The 22,245-nt window shown below is 44.0% G+C and overlaps 1 protein-coding gene across 4 annotated transcripts in view; it reads left to right on the forward strand.

The window, feature by feature from the left end:
* The window catches only part of RASGRF2 (Ras protein specific guanine nucleotide releasing factor 2), a 401,708-nt gene that overhangs the window by 177,665 nt on the left and 201,798 nt on the right, over positions 1-22,245 (forward strand). For all 4 annotated transcript variants that reach the window (XM_077288405.1, XM_077288397.1, XM_077288415.1 and 1 more), the window contains exons 4-5: positions 5,256-5,345; positions 8,003-8,256. In XM_077288405.1, the coding sequence (XP_077144520.1) occupies positions 5,256-5,345; positions 8,003-8,256 (344 nt within the window). The remainder of the gene's footprint in view (positions 1-5,255; positions 5,346-8,002; positions 8,257-22,245) is intronic.

The raw sequence follows: 22,245 nt of genomic DNA on the forward strand, positions 1-22,245 counted from the left end.
TAAGAGACAAGCCGGGTCAGAAGCCAGATAGAGATACGAGGTACCAGAGGGACTAGCAAGCAGACAGTTGGGGGACAAAGCAGAGATCAAAACCAGGAGTATCACAAGAAGTACCGAATCAGGAGACAAATGCAAAACTGGGAACAGACCAGGTCATACACAAGCACGCAAACAGATACAAGAAATACACACAGGTATTCACAGGCTCAGCTGCTCAGCCAAGGTTGGATGTATAACTGACAATGGGCACAGCACGGGGCGGGCAAATATTGCCCTCACCCAACCAAAGGGCGACCACATGGTGTTAACCCTAGAAGCACTGCCAAAGAACTTCTGAGCAAACCATAACAACAGAATTTCAGAAAAAGAACAGGAAAAGAACAGCTAGTGGCACAGAGAACATTTCAATGATAGAGGGAAGAATTGATTCAATGAAATGTCAACAGATTCTTGATGCAAATATAACACCATCTGTAAAAAAGCTAAAGTTGCAAAGGGGATGGCTTCTACAAATGGATAATGATCCTAAACACACATCCAAATCCACAATAAACTACCACAAAAGGTGCAATATGAAGTTTAACCCCTTTCTGACCTCGGATGGGATAGTACGCCCGAGGTCAGAACCCCTGCTTTGATGCAGGGCTCCGGCAGTGAGCCCGCATCAAAGGGACATGTCAGCTGTTTTGAACAGCTGACATGTGCCCGCAATAGCGATAGCGATTCACCCGCCGCTATTAACTAGTTAAATGCCGCTGTCAAACGCAGACAGCAGACAGCGGCATTTAACCGGCCCTTCCAGCCGGGCGGCCGGAAATGAGCGCATCGCCGACCCCCGTCACATGATCGGGGGTCAGCGATGCTTCTGCAGAGTAACCATAGAGGTCCTTGAGACCTCTATGGTTACTGATCGCCGGTAGCTGTGAGCGCCACCCTGTGGTCGGCGCTCATAGCACATCTGCATTTCTGCTGCATAGCAGCGATCTGATGATCGCTGCTATGCAGCAGAGGCGATCGAGTTGTGCCAGCTTCTAGCCTCCCATGGAGGCTATTGAAGCATGGCAAAAGTAAAAAAAAAAAAAAGTTAAAAAAATGTGAAAAAAATAAAAAAAATATAAAAGTTTAAATCACCCCCCTTTCGCCACATTCAAAATAAATCAATAAAAAAAAATCAAACCTACACATATTTGGTATCGCCGCGTTCAGAATCGCCCGATCTATCAATAAAAAAAAAGCATTAACCTGATCGCTAAACGGCATAGCGAGAAAAAAATTTGAAACGCCAGAATTACGTTTTTTTGGTCGCAGCGACATTGCATTAAAATGCAATAACGGGCGATCAAAAGAACGTATCTGCACCGAAATGGTATCATTAAAAACGTCAGCTCGGCACACAAAAAATAAGCCCTCAACCGACCCCAGATCATGAAAAATGGAGACGCTATGAGTATCGGAAAATGGCGCAATTTGTTTTTTTTTTTTTAGCAAAGTTTGGAATTTTTTTTCACCACTTAGATAAAAAATAACCTAGTCATGTTAGGTGTCTATGAACTCGTAATGACCTGGAGAATCAAAATGGCAGGTCAGTTTTAGCATTTAGTGAACCTAGCAAAAAAGCCAAACAAAAAACAAGTGTGGGACTGCACTTTTTTTGCAATTTCACCGCACTTGGAATTTTTTTTCCCGGCTTCTCGTACACGACATGCTAAAACCAATGATGTCGCTCAAACGTACAACTTGTTTCGCAAAAAATAAGCCCTCACATGGCCATATTGACGGAAAAATAAAAAAGTTATGGCTCTGGGAAGGAGGGGAGCGAAAAACGAACACGGAAAAATTGAAAATCCCAAGGTCATGAAGGGGTTAACAATGGCCTTCGCAGTCCCCTGATCTAAACATCAGTGAAAATCTGTGGCTAGACCTCAAAATAGCTGTGTAAGCAAGACAACCCAGGAATCTCACAAAAACCGGAAGAATTTTCCAAGGACGAATGAATGAAAATCCCTCAAACAAGAATTGAAAGAGTTTTCTGGCTACAAAAACGTTTACAAACTGTGATACTTTCAAAAGGGGGTGCTACTAGGCACTAACCATGTAGGGTGCCCAAACTTTTGCATCAACTTTTTTGTTGTTTTTATAATTTTTAAAGGAAATGTATCATTTATCATCTTTAACTTTATGCCTTTTAAAGATCATTTCATCATCAACTTGCCTAACTGTTCACAATAACAGTAATTTTGACCAGCGGTGCCCAAACTGCATAATAATCTTGAATTTCAATGAGCCGTAAGAAGAAGGCCAGTGTGGAGTAGACAAAGTGGTAGTAGCATAATTTTATATTGGTATTATATTTTTATATTTAGACCTACCTCCCCTTCTGTATATTTTGGTACATTTTATATAGTTTTCTTTTAGTCCAGAAATCCAGAATATTTTAGAATCCAGCACCTATTGAAATTGGATAACTCCAGACCAAAGGGATTTTTACAGTTGTGTTAACCTGAGGCCATTGTATTCCACTCTTTTACTCCATAAAAAGTTATTATTTTCTTTGAGTAAGAGGTCAGGTTCATTTCTTTGTAATAATGCACAGTACCGTTAGTCATCCTGCACAGGTCATAGTCCATAGACCATTACGAGCATTTCTCTATTGTCACCTTAAATATGGGTCGATAACCCTATTTTCACAGCCATTTTCAATGATCAATGTAACAAGATTATTTGGTTGCATATTATTTTTCAGCATCCATTCGATATTTGATCCCTTAGGGTTTGTGCGGATTTGTATGTTATCACAAAGGATGTATTGTTATTGTAAGTTTCGAAAATGCAAACCTGAAATTCCTGCTGTTGAGGGGTAGTTCTGTGTAAGCTACAAAGTCTTTTTGATTCATTTCTTTAATCTTTTACTGTGGTTGGGTCTGATTTACTATGTTGTGTTAAGACCAAATGAAAATTTTAGGAAACTTTCCACTGGGAATACTTTGTATTCTTCTTCTGGAAGTGCATCTTGATTCTATATTAACAATTAACTGTACAATCTACAAATCCGTGCATAATATTCTAGAAATAGCAGAACATACACTGTTACATTACATTTGGGATTTCATCAGAATAATGTGCAGAGAGAGTATTATGGAACTAATATGGAATTAATAATCTTTATTTTTTTATATAGCGCTAACATATTCTGCAGCGCTTTACAGGTTGCGCACATTATCATCGCTGTCCCCAATGGGGCTCACAATCTAAATTCCCTACCAGTATGTCTTTGGAATGTGGGAGGAAACCGGAGTACCCGGAGGAAACCCACGCAAACACGGGGAGAACATACAAACTCTTTGCAGATGTTGTCCATAGTGGGGTTTGAACTCAGGACTCCAGCGCTGCAAGGCTGCTGTGCTAACCACTGAGCCACCGTGCTGCCCCTGGATCAGAGAGAGCGTGCCAGCCACTTGGATAGTATGATACATATTAAAGCAAAATGAATTCAGAGGTTTGTGCTAAGTGTCATATTAATCCCAGAGTTATTGGTGTCACGCTATTTAAATTAATGTAGAAATGTGGCAGGAGAGGTAGTTTATTAGTGTAGTACGTCCTATACAGTTCCGGCTAGTCCGGCAAACCACTGGTGCAACTAATATTAGTTTTCAGGTGTCGATCATTCCTCCTCATGATGTGGGTGCTATGGCATCTGAAATCCGTAGATGCATGGGTGGACATTCCATTGGTGCAACCTATGCAGCCGCACACTTCCCAAGGGACCCCCTAACCACCTCCAAAGCAGTAAGCAACTTCTGTCACTGACTCAATGAGGGCCCATGTACTGTTTTTGCACTGGGATCCTCGTCTGTTTGTGTCCGCCACTGTGTAGGTGCTATACCCAACCCTAGTATGGAAGTCACACCATTTGTCCTTTGTTTTACACTCTGTACGTCGCTAGGGCTAGGTTCCCATTGCATTAATGGGTGAGCGCTAACGGACAGCGTTGCACGGCGAAATTAACGCCGTTCAACGCGTCCATTAGCGCTCCCATTGCCTGCAATGTTAAAGCGCATTGCTAGCGCGTGTCATTTTCGGCACGCGCTAGCGATGTGCCGTTCTTTTGTAGCGCGCCTCGGACGCTGCTTGCAGCATCCGCGGCGCGCCCGAGGTCCGTTCCCGGCTCTCGCAGATCGGGGATCTGCGCTAGCAGGGACGTTTAACGCGACCCCTTAAAAGACATTGCATTAGCGCAATCCGCTAGCGCTAAACGGATTGCCCTAACGCAATGGGAACCTAGCCTAAGGCAGGAGCCTCCTTTCTTGTACTTATTTTTTCCTTCTAGATTTGCTGCAGATTTATGTTTGCAGCAGGTTGATTCTTTCAGCTTTTCGCTGCAGAACTCGCCCATTTTAATGAAAGGGAAAGGCACATCACAAAAACTTGTATTTTATGCTGCTTTTTCCTGCCAACACATCCATATTTGCTGCAGATTTCTCTGCTGTCAGTTTAGAGATGGGTGCATTATGGATACAAATGAAAGGGAATTCCAACCACCTCTGCACTAATGGAGTGCGTGTAAGGGCCCCGTTCTTGAGATGGCTGTGGACCTCATTGGTGAGACCCACATCTATTATACCCCAGTTCAGCTTTCAGGAACATGTAGTAGTTGGATACGGGCACACTGCCTGCATAGCTCTGACATCGGGAGCGAAGGTTGGAGGATTCGGACTGATTAGTGACTCGTGGACTGTTTCAGGCTCCCGGACCAAATGGCAGAATACACTTTGCGTGAACTCGCACCCTTCAAACTACACCCGCTTTTGGTCCATGTATTCAAATATCCGTCATTGGATTCACAGCAAAGTGACATAGATTTGTCGTGACACCATTTTCATCAAAAGAGTATAGAAGCCATCCCACAACAAGGCATACTCAATCAGGATGGTCCCTAACTCTAGTAACTCGTCTCGCTATGTGTCAGCAAAATAGACAGTGGGCAGAACAGGACCCGGACCTGACTGTGTTTTACACCTGCCTGCAGAAAGCTAGAGAGGTAAATTGCATAACGCAAAGGTGAGTGACCCCTGTCCAAAAGGAACCTAGTATCAGAAACTAAAGCAAAACATAAACCATGGGCCAGCATAGTAACCATGCAATGTGTAGGTGCACGATCACACTGCTGCCATTAACAGACAGAAATTATTGTACTTAGTTTCAACACAAGAATGTGAATGATAAAATAAATCACACATGTATTTTTTGTTTACCAGATTGTAGCCCTCAATAAAACAAAGGAACGGATGCGTCCTTATCACATCAGCCACGAGGATGAAGACCCCGATATCAAGAAAATAAAGAAGGTAACTCAAGCCACAAAAAATATACTATCTGTCAAGTAAAAGCACTAATCAATGCAAGAAATTGTCTCAATGGTTGGAATACGATTAAACCAATTTTTAGGATCTTTCTCAGAAAACAGGTATCCAGTAACAGGAATCCATTAAAAACATGTTTCTATATTGTCTGTGATTAAATCATGCAGATATCCCCCCCACGTATCATGCGAACCGTAGTGCTCTGCGCGTTTCGGATTACTCCATCATGGTTAGCCCACTAGTAGGTCTAAAGGCACCCATCTCCATACACCTTACATAATGGTCAGAATTAAGTTCTTTGTTTTTAGTTTCAGCTACGCAGAATGATGCAGCGGGTGCATTAACTACTGTGCTTGTGAACGGGTTAATAAATCCAACCTTCCTGACATTCTAATGACCACTCCTCAGATAAGTGATAAAAAAGAAATTACTTGGGCCTAACCACGTTTTTTTTTCCCTCCGTTGATTCACGGTTATGATTGCAATGCGCACTGCATGATGGCAGACATAAGGCCGTCTTTTTTTCTGCTCTTATCAATTGCATTCATTGTTGTCTTATTTAAATACCATTAGAACAGACTGACCAAAACTTGAGCACAAATTCTGTATTCACCACTTGTTTATTCCTAGAAATAAACTTTCAACACCATCTGTTTTTTTTTGTTTTTTTTTAAGTACCAACAGTATGTGCTGATTTAATATCTTAATATATCTTATTAGCAGGTAGAACTCCATTTTTCTGAAGCGAAGCTTCAATTTACCTACCTACATGTACTTAAATAATAAAAATCTGCCCGTCTTTAGCCAGCGCTATGGGGTTGTACTGTGCACTGCTTTATTAGGCTCAGTGCAGCGGTATGCTCCTGATCACCCCCTGGTGGTGGCTGAATACATAAATTGTGTTACAGCACCATTCCAGAGTGGTTTTTTTCCCAGCACTGGAGTGGTATTTCTAATCTAAGGTCCTTGAGAGTAGTCTTGCACTTTCTTGCCACCATCTTCACCTTTTATTGGCGCTGCTCTGGTGCCGCGGTTCCATCTTGTGTCCGGAAGTGAGAAGTAATGGTCACAATGTCTCAATGCAAGGCTATGAGAGCCAGAACGAGACTCTCAAAGACTTGCATTAAAAAGTGTCCTCTGGCTCACCCAGTAAACACTGGCTGCTCATACTACTGGAGCGGCGGCGATAGAAGGTGAAGACGACATCTGGTAAGTTTAAATCTAGGGCCAGAGACCTTACATTAGAAGCACCACTCCAGCGCTGCAATAAAAAAACAAAATACTGGAGTGGTGCTTTAATGGATTTACATTCACTTTATAGTCTATTGACTGACTGTTAAAGCTTAGGCTCATGTTTATCCATGTTACGGTATTCTCATATTAGGCAGTCCTATCATACCATCTCATCCAGCTTCAAGCAACGCTATAATTGGAAATATCGTAGTATCTCCAGCTTATCATATGTATCTCTCCAACCACTAAGCCAGTATATGTGCATCCAGAGCTGATGTTCTGTGAGAGGCTACTCCCAGAAGTCACCATCTGGAGACTTACTCTTCATAACTCTTAGACTTGTTGCTAATCTATAAAGCTGGCACAGAGCAGGGAGCCACACATCATGGACCAGCGAGCCACATGTGACTCCCGAGCCACAGGTTGGAGACCCCTGAGTTAGACTATGCTTGTCATAACACAGTTTTGGCAAAGTATATCTGCAAAACACCCATATCCAATTAGTAAGCCCTCTTAAAAATGTGACCTCCTGCTGAGCAGGGTGTAATGGAGGGACTTCCTGGTTAGGCTACCTTCACACAACAGTAGTTTTGGTCCCAAGTGCTGTTCATGGGGAAAAAATGACCTCACAACAGTAAGAACAATGTTATTCATTTGGGATGTTCAGGTTACACTATTTTTTTTACCCTGACCAAATCTCCGCGTGAATAATATTGCAGCACTTATTGTTCTCTTCCTCATTTTGGATGAGACTTGTGAATTCAAGTTCATTGGTCTGCAAAATAAAATTGTATCCGATATGGATCAACCATGCAGCATTAGATTTTTGATATGTTGCCCTTGTTAACATGGGAAAGTGTTAGATGTGCCCAGCCTTGCAGAATGACTGCAGATATTTGTGCCAAACCTGGACAGTCCTTTTAAGTTTTCCACTTCTCTTGATCATAGGGCAGCTGCCTTCAACATTAACAAAGCTAACATACACCTGTGCCCAACAGTGGTTCTTTTTTGATCCTTAATGTATTAGAAGGTGGTGTGCCATTATAAAGTCAATGTGTCCCAACGTCTTAAGGATTTCTCTTAGCCCCCACACCAACTTTGATCTTTGGGCTTGGGGTAAGCAACCATTCCAGCAGCTAAATCCACCTTCTCAGGTGCCTAGTGAGCAGTCTAGTCCTTGCTGTAGACATTGGGTGTCTCCTGGAAGATAAGCCTCAGCAGTAAGCCCCTCTGTATAGTAAGCTTCACTCTAGGGTGTGAGGCTGTGTTACGTACCACACAACAAAGGTTGTCTCACCCCTAGGTGACCTACGGTAAATCAGTGCCCTATAAGGCAAGCTACTCGAAAAATTACAACTCTAAATATTTGTGCATATTTATCTTTGGAGTTTGTATTTCTGTTTATCCAGGTTCAAAGTTTCATGCGTGGCTGGCTTTGTAGAAGAAAATGGAAAACAATTGTGCAAGACTATATATGTTCTCCCCATGCGGAAAGTATGAGGAAGCGGAATCAAATTGTATTTAACATGGTGGAAGCTGAGGCAGAATATGTCCATCAACTTTATGTCCTTGTGAACTGTTTTCTCCGACCCTTGAGGATGGCTGCAAGCTCCAAGAAACCACCCATTAGTCATGATGACGTCAGTAGCATATTCCTTAACAGGTAACATTTCATCAGCTTATGGTCAATCTATTACTCTGTGACATGATAAATAAGATGTCTAAAGCTCAAATGGAAAGTGTCATAAAAATTACCTATTGTTTAAATGCTGGTCTTGTGTTTAAATGTATTTTTTGGGGGGAGGAGGGAAATTTATTTTCCACATTGCAATTTATATTGAAAATAAAAATGAGAAATCTTGTAATTTTCATTGGGCACTTGGGCTGGTTTGCACACTTCATGTTGTTTCAAGAAACAATACATGTACATAGGCACAATGAACATATGAAATACATGAAATACAAAGCCTGATTTAAATGATAGGCCATTTTTTACATTCCCTTAAATATATTAACCCTTTCTTATGGTTCCAGAATTACAACACATAAAATGAAAACATTTTCACTGATACAGTAAGTAAAATTTGAAAGAATTCATAGATTGCTGCAAGCAAAATAAGAAACTTGTTTGGGCCAAGCCACACAAGGACTAGACATTAAATCAGTAAAAATCTGTACTGTAGTCTGATGAGTCCAAATTTTAAATTTTTGTACCATCTGATATGACTTTGTGAGACACGAAAAAGGTGAGTGGCTAGATTCTATGTACATTTGTGGTGCCCACCAGGAAGAATGGAGAAGGAGGTGTAATAGTGTGGTTGTGCTTTGATGGTGACACTGTTTTTGATTTATTCCAAGTTTAAGTCACACTTGCCCACCATGGCTCCCACAGCATTCTGCAATGACATGCCATCCCATCTGGTTTGCACTTAGTGGGATCATCATTTGTGTTGCAGGTGAACAATGGCCCAAAACACCTCCAGGCAATGTAAGGGCTATGTGACCAAGAAGAAAATGGATGGAGTGCGAAGTCTCATGGATTGTCCCAGGGAATTCAAAATGCAGCAAAGTTATTAGTGAATTAAACATTCCTTATTCTGCTCTGGAGTATAAACAGACTTTAGGGCATAATAAACGTAAGGCTACTTTCACACTAGCGTTTTTTTGCATACGTCGCAATGCGTCGTTTTGGCGAAAAAAACGCATCCTGCAAAGTTGTCTGCAGGATGCGTTTTTTCCCCATAGATTTACATTGGCGACGCATTGCGACGTATGCACACACGTTGCAACCGTCGTGCGACGGTTGCGTCGTGTTTTGGCGGACCGCCGGCAGCAAAAAATGTTACATGTAATGTTTTTTTGTGCCGACGGTCCGCCATTTCCGACCGCGCATGCTCGGCCGGAACTCCGCCCCCACCTCCCCGCACCTCACAATGGGGCAGCGGATGCATGGAAAAACAGCATCCGCTGCCTCCGTTGTGCGGCGCATTCACTGCTAGCGTCGGTACGTCGGCCCGACGCACTGCGACGGGCCGAGTACGACGCTAGTGTGACAGTAGCCTAAGATGTGAAAAAAAAAAATCCTGATGGCTTTTCTGTGCGCTGTCCAATCTTCAAAGTCTCTTCTCTGCACTGCTCTACCCCATATCTACTGTATAGTCTTGTCACTATAGGCCAGGACTTCCAGCTGCCACTAGGTGTTGGATGTCCTTGGGTATCATGATGGCATGATATTCCCCGTGACCTTATGATGTATAGTAACCTCAGAGGACGGACTGATTGTGCAGGCAAGTCCCCACGTATGATTTCAGAGCAGACTTGGTAATCCCACTGGGGTAAAGCACATACATTGCCGCACAGGTTGTACAGTATGAGCAGCACCACAGTGGCAAGTATTTTTTTTTAGCTGTTGTCCTTCTTTAAATGCAGTATATTATAACATATATGTTGGCACCTGGAGCGGACATTGCGAAAGAGGGCCCCTGTGCAAGAGCAATATCTGGGCCCTTTGGAGTCCTATATCTCATCATCATGAAAAATTCCATCAGCTTTGAAGGTGGAAATGGGCCTCCTTACCTCTTGGGCCTCTGTGCGAATGCATTGGTTACACCAATGATATGTCCTTCCGTGATGGGCACATGTTCAATTCCCAGAGAGCCTTTATATTTGGAAGTATTCATATTCTGCTCCTATATCAGTACATGTTTTATTCTATGCATCCTGGCTTAGAAAATGTTAAAGTACCATGGGTTTAAACCTAACATAAAGTAATGTTAGTTTAATTGACCATTTTCAGTTCTCAAAAAAAGGCATAATTTGATATGTGTAATTAACCTCTTCCCGACATGCACCTAATATACACGTCAGCTTCTGCAAATGACTGTATATGTACGGCGTGATGATCGCGTTCGCTCGTGCCGCCGTGAGCAAATGCGGATGTCAGCTTTATATGAGAGCTGATACACTGCAGCAACAACCATGATCGGTGCTAGCACTGATCCTGGGCATTTATCCCCTCTGATGCCTCTGTCAATATTGACCGCAAAATCGAGGGACATCGCAGAGGGAGGGAGCTCACTCCCTGTGTTACGGCCGCTACTCACCTTCGTCGTCCCGCTCCTGGCTCCCGGCGGACTGTTCCTGCCTCTCCGGCTGCGGCAGCTGTCCCTGGCCGCTCTTCTTCCAGGTCCCGGCGCGCTTCTCTCTCTTCCTCCTTGGCGGCGCTGACTCCTTCCGGCGCTGCTCGCTCCTGCTGTCCTGCTTCCGGGAGGCGGCGCGCTCGTCATCGGCAGGCTCCTCCTCCATGTCCTGCTGCTGGAGGAGTCCAGCTTCTGCGCAGGCGCGCGGGGTCTTGCAATAAGCGCACTTATCCCAGTCCTGCTTCTTCTGCTTCCGGGTGTTTCGATCCGGAGAGCCAATCCTGGTAAGGCTCACGCTATTTCAGGCCACCTCCCCTGCTAGGAGGTGCCCGAGTGTCTTTTGCATTTGCTTCTGCCTCCGGCCCCTCTCCGTTCTGTGTATAGTACCTCCGTGCTAGCTCGGCGTTCTACTTCCTGCCTCGCGCTTTCTGTGCCTTTACTTACTCTGCTCTCTTTTTCTTCTCTCCCCACAGTTCCGTCTCAGTCTTCCTTCAGCTTGCCCGTGGGTCTCCGTCTCAGTTTTCCTTCAGCTCAAGCATGACGTCCATCCTCCGTGTCCACCTCCATAGGTTCCACCTTCCTCGTTCCTGTGTTTCCGTTTCCGTTTTCGTTCTCGTCTTCTATTCCTTTTTTCCCTGAGCCGTCTCTTTTGGTATCTGCTACTGTTGATTGGTGATCTCTGGGCCTGCTCCCGACAGCCCCTGTATAGGGGTTGGTTAACACTGGGTCAGCTCGCCCGGGGGTAGGTCCATTCCACGGTCCAGAGGGTCCACTCTCTTTCCTGCCTCTGATATCGTAACAGTACACTCAGGACATGGACCCCGCAGATGCCGCGTTTTCTGCCCAGAAAGAGTTGGCTCATTTGCGCGACAATCAGCAGCGCATCATGTCCTTCATGAAAAATATGGAGTCTCGTTTGACCTCTTTACAGACAGCCGATCCAGTTAATGCTACTCAGTTAGCGGGTCTGCAGCAAGAGCTCCCCCAGCAGCGTGATACGCAGGCGCGCATGCTGACCTATATGGCTTCCATTGACGACCGCTTATTTAACTTGCAGTCTGTCTCTGCGTCCTCCGCTCAGGTGCTCTCAATAGACTCTAATTCTACTTCTTCGCCCCATCCGCCACCTCGCCTTGGCAAACCCCCCAGGTATAGCGGGGATCCCAAACTCTGTAGGGGGTTCCTAAACCAGTGCCGTCTCCACTTCGAACTTCTTCCCCAACAATACCCTACCGATCGGGCCAAGGTGGCATTTATTGTGTCTCATTTAGAGGGGGAGGCTTTGGCTTGGATCAATCCCCTGTGGGAGCGGGATGATCCCATAGTCTCCCAATTAGCGTTTTTCCTGGAGACCTTTCGCAGGGTTTTTGACGAGCCTGGGTGCTTAGCTTCCACGACGGAGTCGCTTTTTAACCTTCAACAAGGTTCTCTAACTGTGGGCCAATATGCCATCCGCTTTCGCACCCTAGGCTCTGAACTTGGGTGGAACAATGAGGCTTTGGTTTGCGCCTTATGGCGAGGTCTGTCCAGTCGGATAAAGGATGAGTTAGCTGGACGAGATACCCCAACCTCCTTAGAAGACCTCATATCTCTGTCTACGCGCATTGACCTTCGCTTCCAAGAGCGAACTCGGGAGTCCGCTAGAGAGAGGAGGCCTATTCGTTCCTCACCATCTGTCCGCAGGTCTGGAAGTCCACGGCCTCTGATGTCTCCTACTGCACCCGTACCTGAGCCCATGCAAGTAGATCGTGTCAAGATGGCGGAACAACATCGTCGGGAGAGACGTTCCCAAGGACTCTGCTTCTACTGCGGTAGCGCTTCGCATTTGTTACGGTCTTGCCCTGAAAGACCGGAAAACTCCTCCGCCTAGGACAGGTAAGAGAGGCCTCCCTAGGTGTTTCTGATTCCTCTCAACCCTTGTTTCTGTCTGTCTTGCTTGTTCTAAATTTGAAGCGTTTTTCCGAGGCCGCGTATGTGGATTCGGGCGCGGCAGGCAACTTTATCAGTTTTGAGGCGGTTCGGAGGCTTCGCGTTCCAGTTCTCTCTTTGGAGACTCCTCGTCTGTTAGCCTCCGTAGATGGGAGACCCTTGCTAGACGCCATCACCATGGTAACGGAAGAGGTAGAACTGCAGATCGGAGCTCTACATCGTGAAAAGATCACTTTTTACGTCTTGCCTAACCTCGCCCATGCTCTGTTACTTGGGTTACCGTGGCTCCGAACTCATGAACCTACTCTTGACTGGCGTTCGGGTGACGTGCTCCGTTGGGGATCCATTTGTCAAAAACAATGCTTACAGTCCTGTTGTCCCTCCACCGGCGGTTTCTGTTCCCTCTGGACTACCTTCTCCATACTGGTCCTTCATAGATGTTTTTGACAAGAAAGAGGCTGAGAGCCTTCCTCCGCATCGATCCTATGATTGCCCGATCGAGCTTCTTCCCGGTTCCACCCCACCTAGAGGGAGAATTTACCCACTTTCACCTGCTGAGACCAAAGTCATGTCCGAATACATCCAAGAGAATTTAACTAAAGGATTCATTCGTAAGTCTTCTTCTCCTGCAGGTGCGGGATTCTTCTTCGTCAAGAAGGACGGCTTGCTTCGACCTTGCATCGACTACAGAGGTTTGAACAACATTACGGTCAAGAACAAATACCCTTTACCTCTCAATCCTGAGCTCTTTGATCGTCTTAGAGGGGCGCGAATTTTGACTAAGTTGGATCTTCGGGGTGCTTACAGCCTTGTCCGAATCCGCGCCGGAGATGAATGGAAGACCGCTTTTACCACCCGAGACGGTCATTATGAATACTTGGTCATGCCGTTCGGTCTCTGCAATGCCCCCGCAGTCTTCCAAGAATTCGTTAACGACATCTTTCGAGATCTCCTCTACTCCTGTGTTGTGGTGTATTTAGATGGCATCCTAATTTTTTCGAAAGATTTGCCGTCCCACAGAATAAGTGTCCGTTTGGTTCTGCAAAGTTTGAGAGAGAATCGTCTTTACGCTAAGTACGATAAATGTCTCTTCGAGCAAACTTCTTTGCCCTTTCTTGGATACATTATTTCGGATTCTGGGCTTAAGATGGACCCCGAGAAAGTGAGTGCCATTCTCAATTGGCCACTTCCCTATGGAATAAAGGCCATTCAGCGGTTTCTGGGATTCGCTAATTACTACAGGCAATTCATATCTCACTTCTCCTCTGTAATTCGGCCTCTTTCAGCTCTCACCCACAAAGGTTCCAACCCGAAGATTTGGACCCCGGAGGCTGAAAATGCTTTCGTGCTTCTGAAACAGTCTTTTTCCTCCGCCCCTGTACTACACCATCCCGAGATTAACAAGCCATTTGTTCTCGAGGTGGATGCCTCCCCCATTGGTGCCGGAGCGGTGCTCTCTCAAAGGTCCCCTATGGGTCGACTGGTTCCTTGCGGATTCTTTTCTAAAACGTTTTCTGCATCTGAACGAAATTATACCATCGGAGATCGAGAACTCTTGGCCATAAAACTGGCTCTGGAGGAGTGGAGGAATCTTCTTGAAGGAGCTGTTCATCCATTCGTAATTTTCTCTGACCACAAGAATTTGACCTACCTTCAGACGGCGCAGAGACTTAATCCACGGCAGGCTCGATGGTCCCTGTTTTTTGCCCGCTTCGACTTTGAGCTTCGTTTTCGGCCAGGCGACAGAAATGTCAAGGCAGACGCTCTGTCTAGGCTTTTGCAGCCTGAGGACGTCGACAAAGAATCTGCACATATCCTGGATCCCTGCAAGATCGTCACGGTGGCTCCTTTAAGGATGATCTGTCCTCCTCCGGGTAAAACTCTGGTGGTAGAGGGTGACAGAGAGAGGGTGCTTCATTGGGGACATTCCTCTAAATTGGCAGGCCATGCTGGAGTAAAGAAGACCTTCCTTCTCATCGCCCGCTACTATTGGTGGCCTTCGTTGCGTCAAGATACCAAAGAGTTTGTCTCCTCTTGTCCTTCCTGTGCTAAGAACAAAGTGCCAAGACAGTTACCTCGTGGAGGTCTGCTTCCTCTTCCAGTGCCTTCTTGTCCGTGGCAGCATATCGCCATGGACTTCATTACCGATTTACCGAATTCCTCTGGTTGTACAGTCATCCTTACGGTAGTAGATCGGTTCTCCAAGTTGGCTCATTTTGTTCCGCTGCCCGGTCTACCCTCGGCTCCAGAATTGGCAAAGATCTTTATTTTGAACATCTTCAAACTTCATGATTTTCCTCAAAACATCGTGTCCGACAGAGGAGTACAGTTTACGTCGCATTTTTGGAGGGCGTTATGCAAACTCCTGAAGGTGTCTCTAGATTTTTCGTCTGCCTATCACCCTCAAACTAATGGTCAAGCTGAGCGAACGAATCAAATTGTGGCTGTCTATCTTCGACACTTCACTAATGCCCACTAGAATGATTGGGTCAGTCTCCTGCCTTGGGCAGAGTTTGCCTACAATAATCACTCCAATGAGTCCTCCGCAAACTCTCCTTTTTTCGTTGTGTTTGGACAGCATCCTAATATGCCTCTCCCGATTTTTTTCAACGTCTGGAGTACCAGCAGCTGATTCTTTGACTGTGGACTTTTCTTCAATATGGAGAGAGGTTAAAGCAGCACTCGATAAGGCATCTGTTAGGATGAAAAGACATGCAGACAAGAGGCGTTTGGATTCTTCTCCGTTTTTAACCGGCGACAAGGTCTGGCTCTCCTCACGTTACATTAGACTCAAGATGCCATCTTATAAACTGGGTCCTCGCTACATCGGTCCCTTTGAGATTCTGAGTCAAGTCAACGATGCCGCCTACAAGCTGAAGTTGCCTGCTTCGCTCCGTATTCCCAATACCTTTCATGTGTGTGAGATCCAGGCTCTTCCATAAGAGACAAATATTTAAAAATTCAGAAGGACTGTATCATCTTAAAATTGGATCCAGCTTTTCTTCCCAAAGTGGTTACTGACTTCCACAGGAATCAAGAAATCGTTACTCACTTTCTGCCAAAACTACAGCAATGAGAAAGAACTATCTCTCTCCACTCCTTGGATATAAAAAGGACAGTTCTACACTACTTACAGCTCACAGAGAGCTGGAGAGTGGGCTCATACCTCTTTGTCCAGATGGCCGGAAAGAACAGGGGGAAGAAAGCTTCAAAAGCTACTTTAGCCAGATGGATAAAGTCGACAATTAGCGCAGCATATGTCTCAGCGGGAAAGACTCTACCGGAACACCTCAGGGCTCACTCGCTGAGAGCAATCTCGGCTTCGTGGGCAGAGAGCACTGGGGCATCCATGGATCAGTTCTGCAGGGCTGCAACTTGGTAAAATTTAAATACGGTTTGCAGACACTATAAGTTGGATGTTCTGTCAAATCAACTGACGGCCTTTGGGAGGAAAGTCCTCCAAGCAGTAATCCCGCCCTAATAAGTTATTTTGGTATTTCTCCTGGTGGTGCTGTCAGGAGGGACGTCCTGGAAAGTAGGAATTAGTCCTACCGGTATTAGTGTTTCCAGGAGTCCATCATGACAGCACCCCTTATATACCCTCCCTTGGATTTCTTGTCTGATTTGTGATATGAACATGTGTAAAGAGTTCAGTAAAGTAGTTGTTGCATCCATCCTGGTGTGGTACTTGGGAAAATCACTGAAGGGTGTTGGTAGGGAGGGGCTATTAAACCTCTTCTGTGTTCCTGTCCCTATCAAGGATACTAGGGACTAAGGCTGGTTTCACACTTGTGTTGGGCTGGTCTGCGTATGGCTGTGTACATCCTCCTTTAGGCTATGTGCCTACGTTTAGAACATAAATGTCAGACCATACATGCACCACTAACCAAAGGTAACCAAAGGTGCACAGATATAAACAGACGGTTCAGTGCAGCAACAAGTAAACATGAAAACCAAAAAAAAGAAAAGCACTAGAAGAGCCAAAAAATAATAAAAGTAGCTCTTTATTAAATAAATATTAAGAATAACATCATAATAAGTACCAAAAGGGAGAACAAGATGAGACAATGATCACCAAAAAAGGTGACAGTGTGGGTGCCGACAGGTAAGTAATATATCAAAAACTCATATTGAACACAGTGGTATACAATGCACTGTATACTGCTACATATGGTAACATAACAGTTTCTATAAGGGTGCATAGGTACATGAATAAGTACAAAGCATCAGTGGACAAATATAGGTCTCTTAGCCATGCGCAAAAAGACCGATAAAGGTACAGAAAGGAAAAATTAATGAATGATCATAATACCTGAAGGAAAAACCACACTGCCACAAGCCCCAACGCGCGTTTCGGCGCGGTGCCTTCTTCCGGGGGCGTGGCGTGATACTAACATATGAGGTATTTAAAAGAGGTGTAAACCAATCAGAGAATCCCTTATGCATAAATGTATTAAGAGCCGCGCATGCGTATGTGCTAGCGCAGTAAAGCGCGGTAGCCCAGGGAAGACCAATCAGGTCTCAGATAACAAAACGAAATAAGACCCAGCCGAGCGTGCGCAGTGAGTGAAATCCAGACAACAGAGACCCGGCTGCGCGTGCCCAAGTAATCATCTGGGCGACAGTGCAGAACAAGATAGAGACCAGCCGAACGTGCGCAATGAATGAAAACCGGGCAGCTATGACCGAACTGCGCGTGCGTAAATCGCTGTCTGGGCAACAGTCAAAGCATCATGAGAAGAGGACGCAGGACACCAACCAGGACACGCGTACCGGTAAGACGCGAGCCGGAAAGTAGAACCTGCATACGCAACTCAAGAGGATGCAAGCACTATCGCCCAGCAACGAGATACCACCGCGCAAATACTAAAAGAAACACCAAATAAAAGAAAAAAAAAAAATTTTTGTTTAAAATAAAACATATATATTAACATGTGAAAACAATTGTGCCAAATAATATGGTGACGTCAGTGTACGGAGATATAGAAAATGCTATATAATAGCAATACAATTTAGTACAAAATAATTACAAGAATTTATGTGAAGCATATTCACACTACCCTATAAATACGAATAACAACAGCATAAGCTATATAAATAGGTAAAAATATGTAAAACAAGTGCATATACATGTACACGCTAATAGACAATTAAATACAATGTGCATTATTATACATAAGTGAAAATAGATTGTAATTGCATGGGAAGTATTTCTTCTGTTATGATGGGAGACTCCTCACATTGGAAGGTTTTATTTCCTGGGCACAACTGCGAATCAGCATAAGAATTGCGGCATCAAGAAAAGAGGGAAAAACTAAAGAGAGGTAAACACAAATGTTAAAATAATACAAACAATTAAAAGCCAATAAAAAAGCATGAACTGATGATTCAAAGGAATGAGGAAAAACTAAGAGTTTCATTGAGTCCCTGGGGTTGCAGCGTTTTAAGGCGCCAAATCCAATGTGATTCTTTTTGTGCAAGATGGCGGCTAAGATTGCCACCACGTTGGGTTGTAATTAGATGGTCAATACCTACAATTCTAAAGCCGGAAGGGTCACAATCATGATAGCGATTAAAATGGCGAGGAACTGTCTTTAAACTTTCAATATTGTCCTCTTTTTTGGCTGCCATGATGTCACGGACATGCTCTAGTACGCGTAACTTCAGGGCACGTGTTGTGAGGCCAATATATATTTTACCACATGGACATGTGCCATGATTTACCACCATAGTGGTAGAACAAAGGTATCTATCAAATCAGTATAATCAGGTTTGTGGGTGGAGACCTCTGTACAACGTCACAGGGCATTCAATTTGTATGTCCTGCGGTGGTTTCAGTTCATTGATGACGTCTTTTTCCCGTGGACAGGCTCTATTGATGAGTGCAGGGCATTCATTAATGATCTGAATAATAACCCATATAATATCAAACTCACATTGTTTCTTTTGCCAGATGTGCCTACGTTGCAGAAATGCTGCGGAAATGTCTGCAGCATTTCCACAACTCCCTGCCGCAGGTAAAACGCATGCGGAATTTGCATGCGTTTTCCCGCAAAACACAAGCGTTTTGCAAGCATTTTTAGCTTGCAGAATGGTTGCACTTTGCCAAGCGATTTGAAGCATTGCTTGGAAAAGTGATTGACAGGTTGGTCACACTTGTCAAGCATAGTGCTTGACAAGTGTGACCAACTTTATCCTATTGATGCTGCCTATGCAACATCAATAGTAAAAGAATGTTAAAAATTAAAAAAATTAAAAATATGGTTATTCTCACCTTCCGACGGCCCCCGATCTCCTCAGCGGCGCTCCCGGTACGTTCCGTTCAAAGGGATGCTTTGCGTGCGAAGGACCTTTGCGACGTCACGGTCGCGTGATCGCGACGTCATCTCAGGTGATTTGCGCAATGCATTCCTGGGAATGGAAGCCGCTGCGTGCAACGCTGAGAGCCGGGAGGACTCCGAGGACCATCAGAAGGTAAGTATATCCCTATTTTTTATTTTAATTCTTTTTTTTTTTTTTTTTTACAGGAATATGGTACCCAGGGCCTGGAGGAGTCTCCTCTCCTCCAGACCCTGGGTACCATCCGCACACAAAGCGCTCACTTTATGCATGGTGGGCATAGCCACATGTGTAAAGTGAGTGTTTCAATGCAATCCTATTGCGACGGAATCGCGGCGATTCCGCAGAAATAATGAACATGCTGCGGATTTTACCGCTATGTGTCGCATGCGGACGCATCCGCATACAACGCATGTCCCTGCGTACCCAATGTTAAAGATAGGTACACAGGACACATACGGAAGTAGGTGGAGCTTAAGGAAGGAAGTACGCAGCCATTCACAGACCAGCCAAACACAAGTGTGAACTTAGCCTAAATCCTACTTTTCTGCCCACTCTTCCATAAAGGCTACCTCTATGGGGTGCACTGCTCATTGTGGTCATATGGACAGATACTCCTTTCTCTGCTTGGGAACTCTGCAGCTCCTACAGGGTTACCTTTGGTCTCTGTGCTTCCACTCTGATTAATGCCCTCCATGCCTGGGCTGAGAATTTTGTTGGGCGGCCCTCTTGGCAGGTTTGTTGTGGTACCATGTTCTTTCTATTTGAAGATAATGGATTTGATGGTGCTTCGGGGGACTATGAGAAATTGTGATATTTTTTTTTACAACCCATCCCTGACTTGTACTTCTCAACAACTTTGTCCCTGACTTGTTTGGAGATCTCATTGGTCTCCATGGTGTTTAGTTAGTGGTGCCTCTTGCTTAATGGTGTTGCAGCCTCTGTGGCCTTTCAGAAAAGGTAAAGTGTATATACTGACAGACCATGTGACACTTAGTTTGCACACCTGTGGACTACCTTTCACTAAGCATGTGTCTTATGAAGGTAATTGCTTGCACCAGAAATTTTAGAGCCTTAAAAGCAAAAGGGGTCAATACATATGCACATGCCAATTTTTAGTTATTTGATCCCATAAATTTAATTTATGCCTATATTTTTCTCACTTCACTTCACCAATTTACACTATTTCGTGCTGAGGCATCACACACAAATCAGATTACAGGTTGTAATATAACAAAATAGGTAAACTGCCAAGGGGGTGAATACTTTTACAAGCCACTGTATATGATAATGCTCATGTGTACAAATTGTAGGCACACAGTGGCATACATTAAGGGTCCATGTGCATGACACTGTGTGAATGTGTACCAGCTGTAGGCACACGGTGACACAGAATAAGGGCTCATGTGTATCTCTAGGCATATAATCATACAGTCATGGCACCCAGCGGGGCACAGGGCTCATGTACATGGCAATGCTCAGGTGTATCACCTGTAGGCACACAGGGCTCATGTACATGGCAATGCTCAGGTGCATCACCTGTAGGCACACAGTGGTACACTGGGCTCATGTACATGGCAATGCTTACGTGTACCATAAGTAGTTAGATACTCTATTGTTTTCTGTGGTCTGTGGCTGCCGTAAAGCACATCTATTAGCTGCCGTTAACAGAAGCCTGAACTAGGAGGCCACCACAATACAGAAAATGGAATAGAACAATCTACAAAGAGCAAATAAAACAACTTGCATCTGGAATAATTAGTATAAAAGTATAGGTGTTACATTCCCTTAGAAGTTTAGTATCCATGTTGCTCACCCTTCAACTCTTTATTATTGGATTATATATTTTTGTGACATTGTGTTTGCTAGGAAATGGCAGAAAGATTTAGCTATGACTGCTGTGTCTATTATAAAACTGACTGGATGAAGATTGGTCTTACATGACTTATCCCGACTTTCCATTATTCACATTGATGAAGACAATCTTTGTACATCTCCTTCTCTGTCTATGGAACTTAGCCTGGAAACTTGACTGACATGATAGAATCATCAAACAATTGGTATTCTGAGAAATGTCATCTGTGCAGATAGAGATTTGTGTAATATTCCATCACCAATCCCAGTGATTGAATCTGCGATTCCCGTGTTTGGTTATGAAGGAAGCACTTTATATTCTATGGCATTTCTTCTGGTTTTCTTTATTGTGTGTTTAGAGCAGCCAAATCTTTATAGATCTTAATAAAATAAATGAGATAGGAGGCCACATCCTGTAGTTTGGTAATGATCTATATGTTCCCTTAATATTACCGTGTAGATATACTCACTCGCCTTCTGTAACCTATGTACTAATGTCTCATATTATTCTAGAGTACCCATGTCCAATCCTATGAAGACTGATTTCCTGAAGTACCAGTCAGTAAATCTTTCCCTATCATAAAATGACAACTAAATTTGATTACCAAATACTTGTTTATATTTCACATAGTTGTCTTCAATACATATTCACTTAACTAGCCTAAGGGACAGGAATAAAAGCTCATAATTGAATTCAGCGAAGTCCAGTAATAAAAATCAGATAGACAGACATTAGCTAGGACATATTTCTAATAGCTGACACTGGAGCAGTTTCTAGGGAAATTGACCAACTAGACAAACATTAAAAATGCTCATCACCCCTCCTCCTAATAATATCAAATAATACTGATAACATCTATAATTTGCGGCTTCAGATCAATACCAGTTTTCTTTGTTTCTGCTAACTCTATTTTGTTTTCCAAAATGCCTTGCTATGATGAAACTTTAAGGCTATGTGCACACGTTGAGTATTTGCTTGCATAACTTTCTGCAAGGTTTCTGCATCTCTTGGCAGCAAAAATACTGCGGTAAAAATGCGCTTTTTGTTGCATTTTTTGTACAGCTATGAAGGCTTTTTTGAGCTAATAAAAGATATTAAGAAAAAAAGTTTTGTGACGTAATTTCTTTGTTCATTCTGATGCAGTAGCATCAGAGTAATAGGATTAGGGCTTGGTGTCAACAGCTGTCATTGACACCAAGCCTTAGGCTTAATAATGAAAACACATTGTCACCAGCCTATGTAGGAGCGTTAATAGAATGAACCTGCATAGGCTGTAACCAAACAGCAACTCTTAATTAAAAAAAAAATGAAGAAAAAAATTGTGTCGGCTCCCATGTAATTTTAATAACCATCAGAGGGAAAGCTGACTGCTGAGGGCTGATGTTAATAT

This window comes from Ranitomeya variabilis, chromosome 1 (assembly GCF_051348905.1).
Source record: "Ranitomeya variabilis isolate aRanVar5 chromosome 1, aRanVar5.hap1, whole genome shotgun sequence".
In the NCBI taxonomy this organism is placed as follows: domain Eukaryota; kingdom Metazoa; phylum Chordata; class Amphibia; order Anura; family Dendrobatidae; genus Ranitomeya; species Ranitomeya variabilis.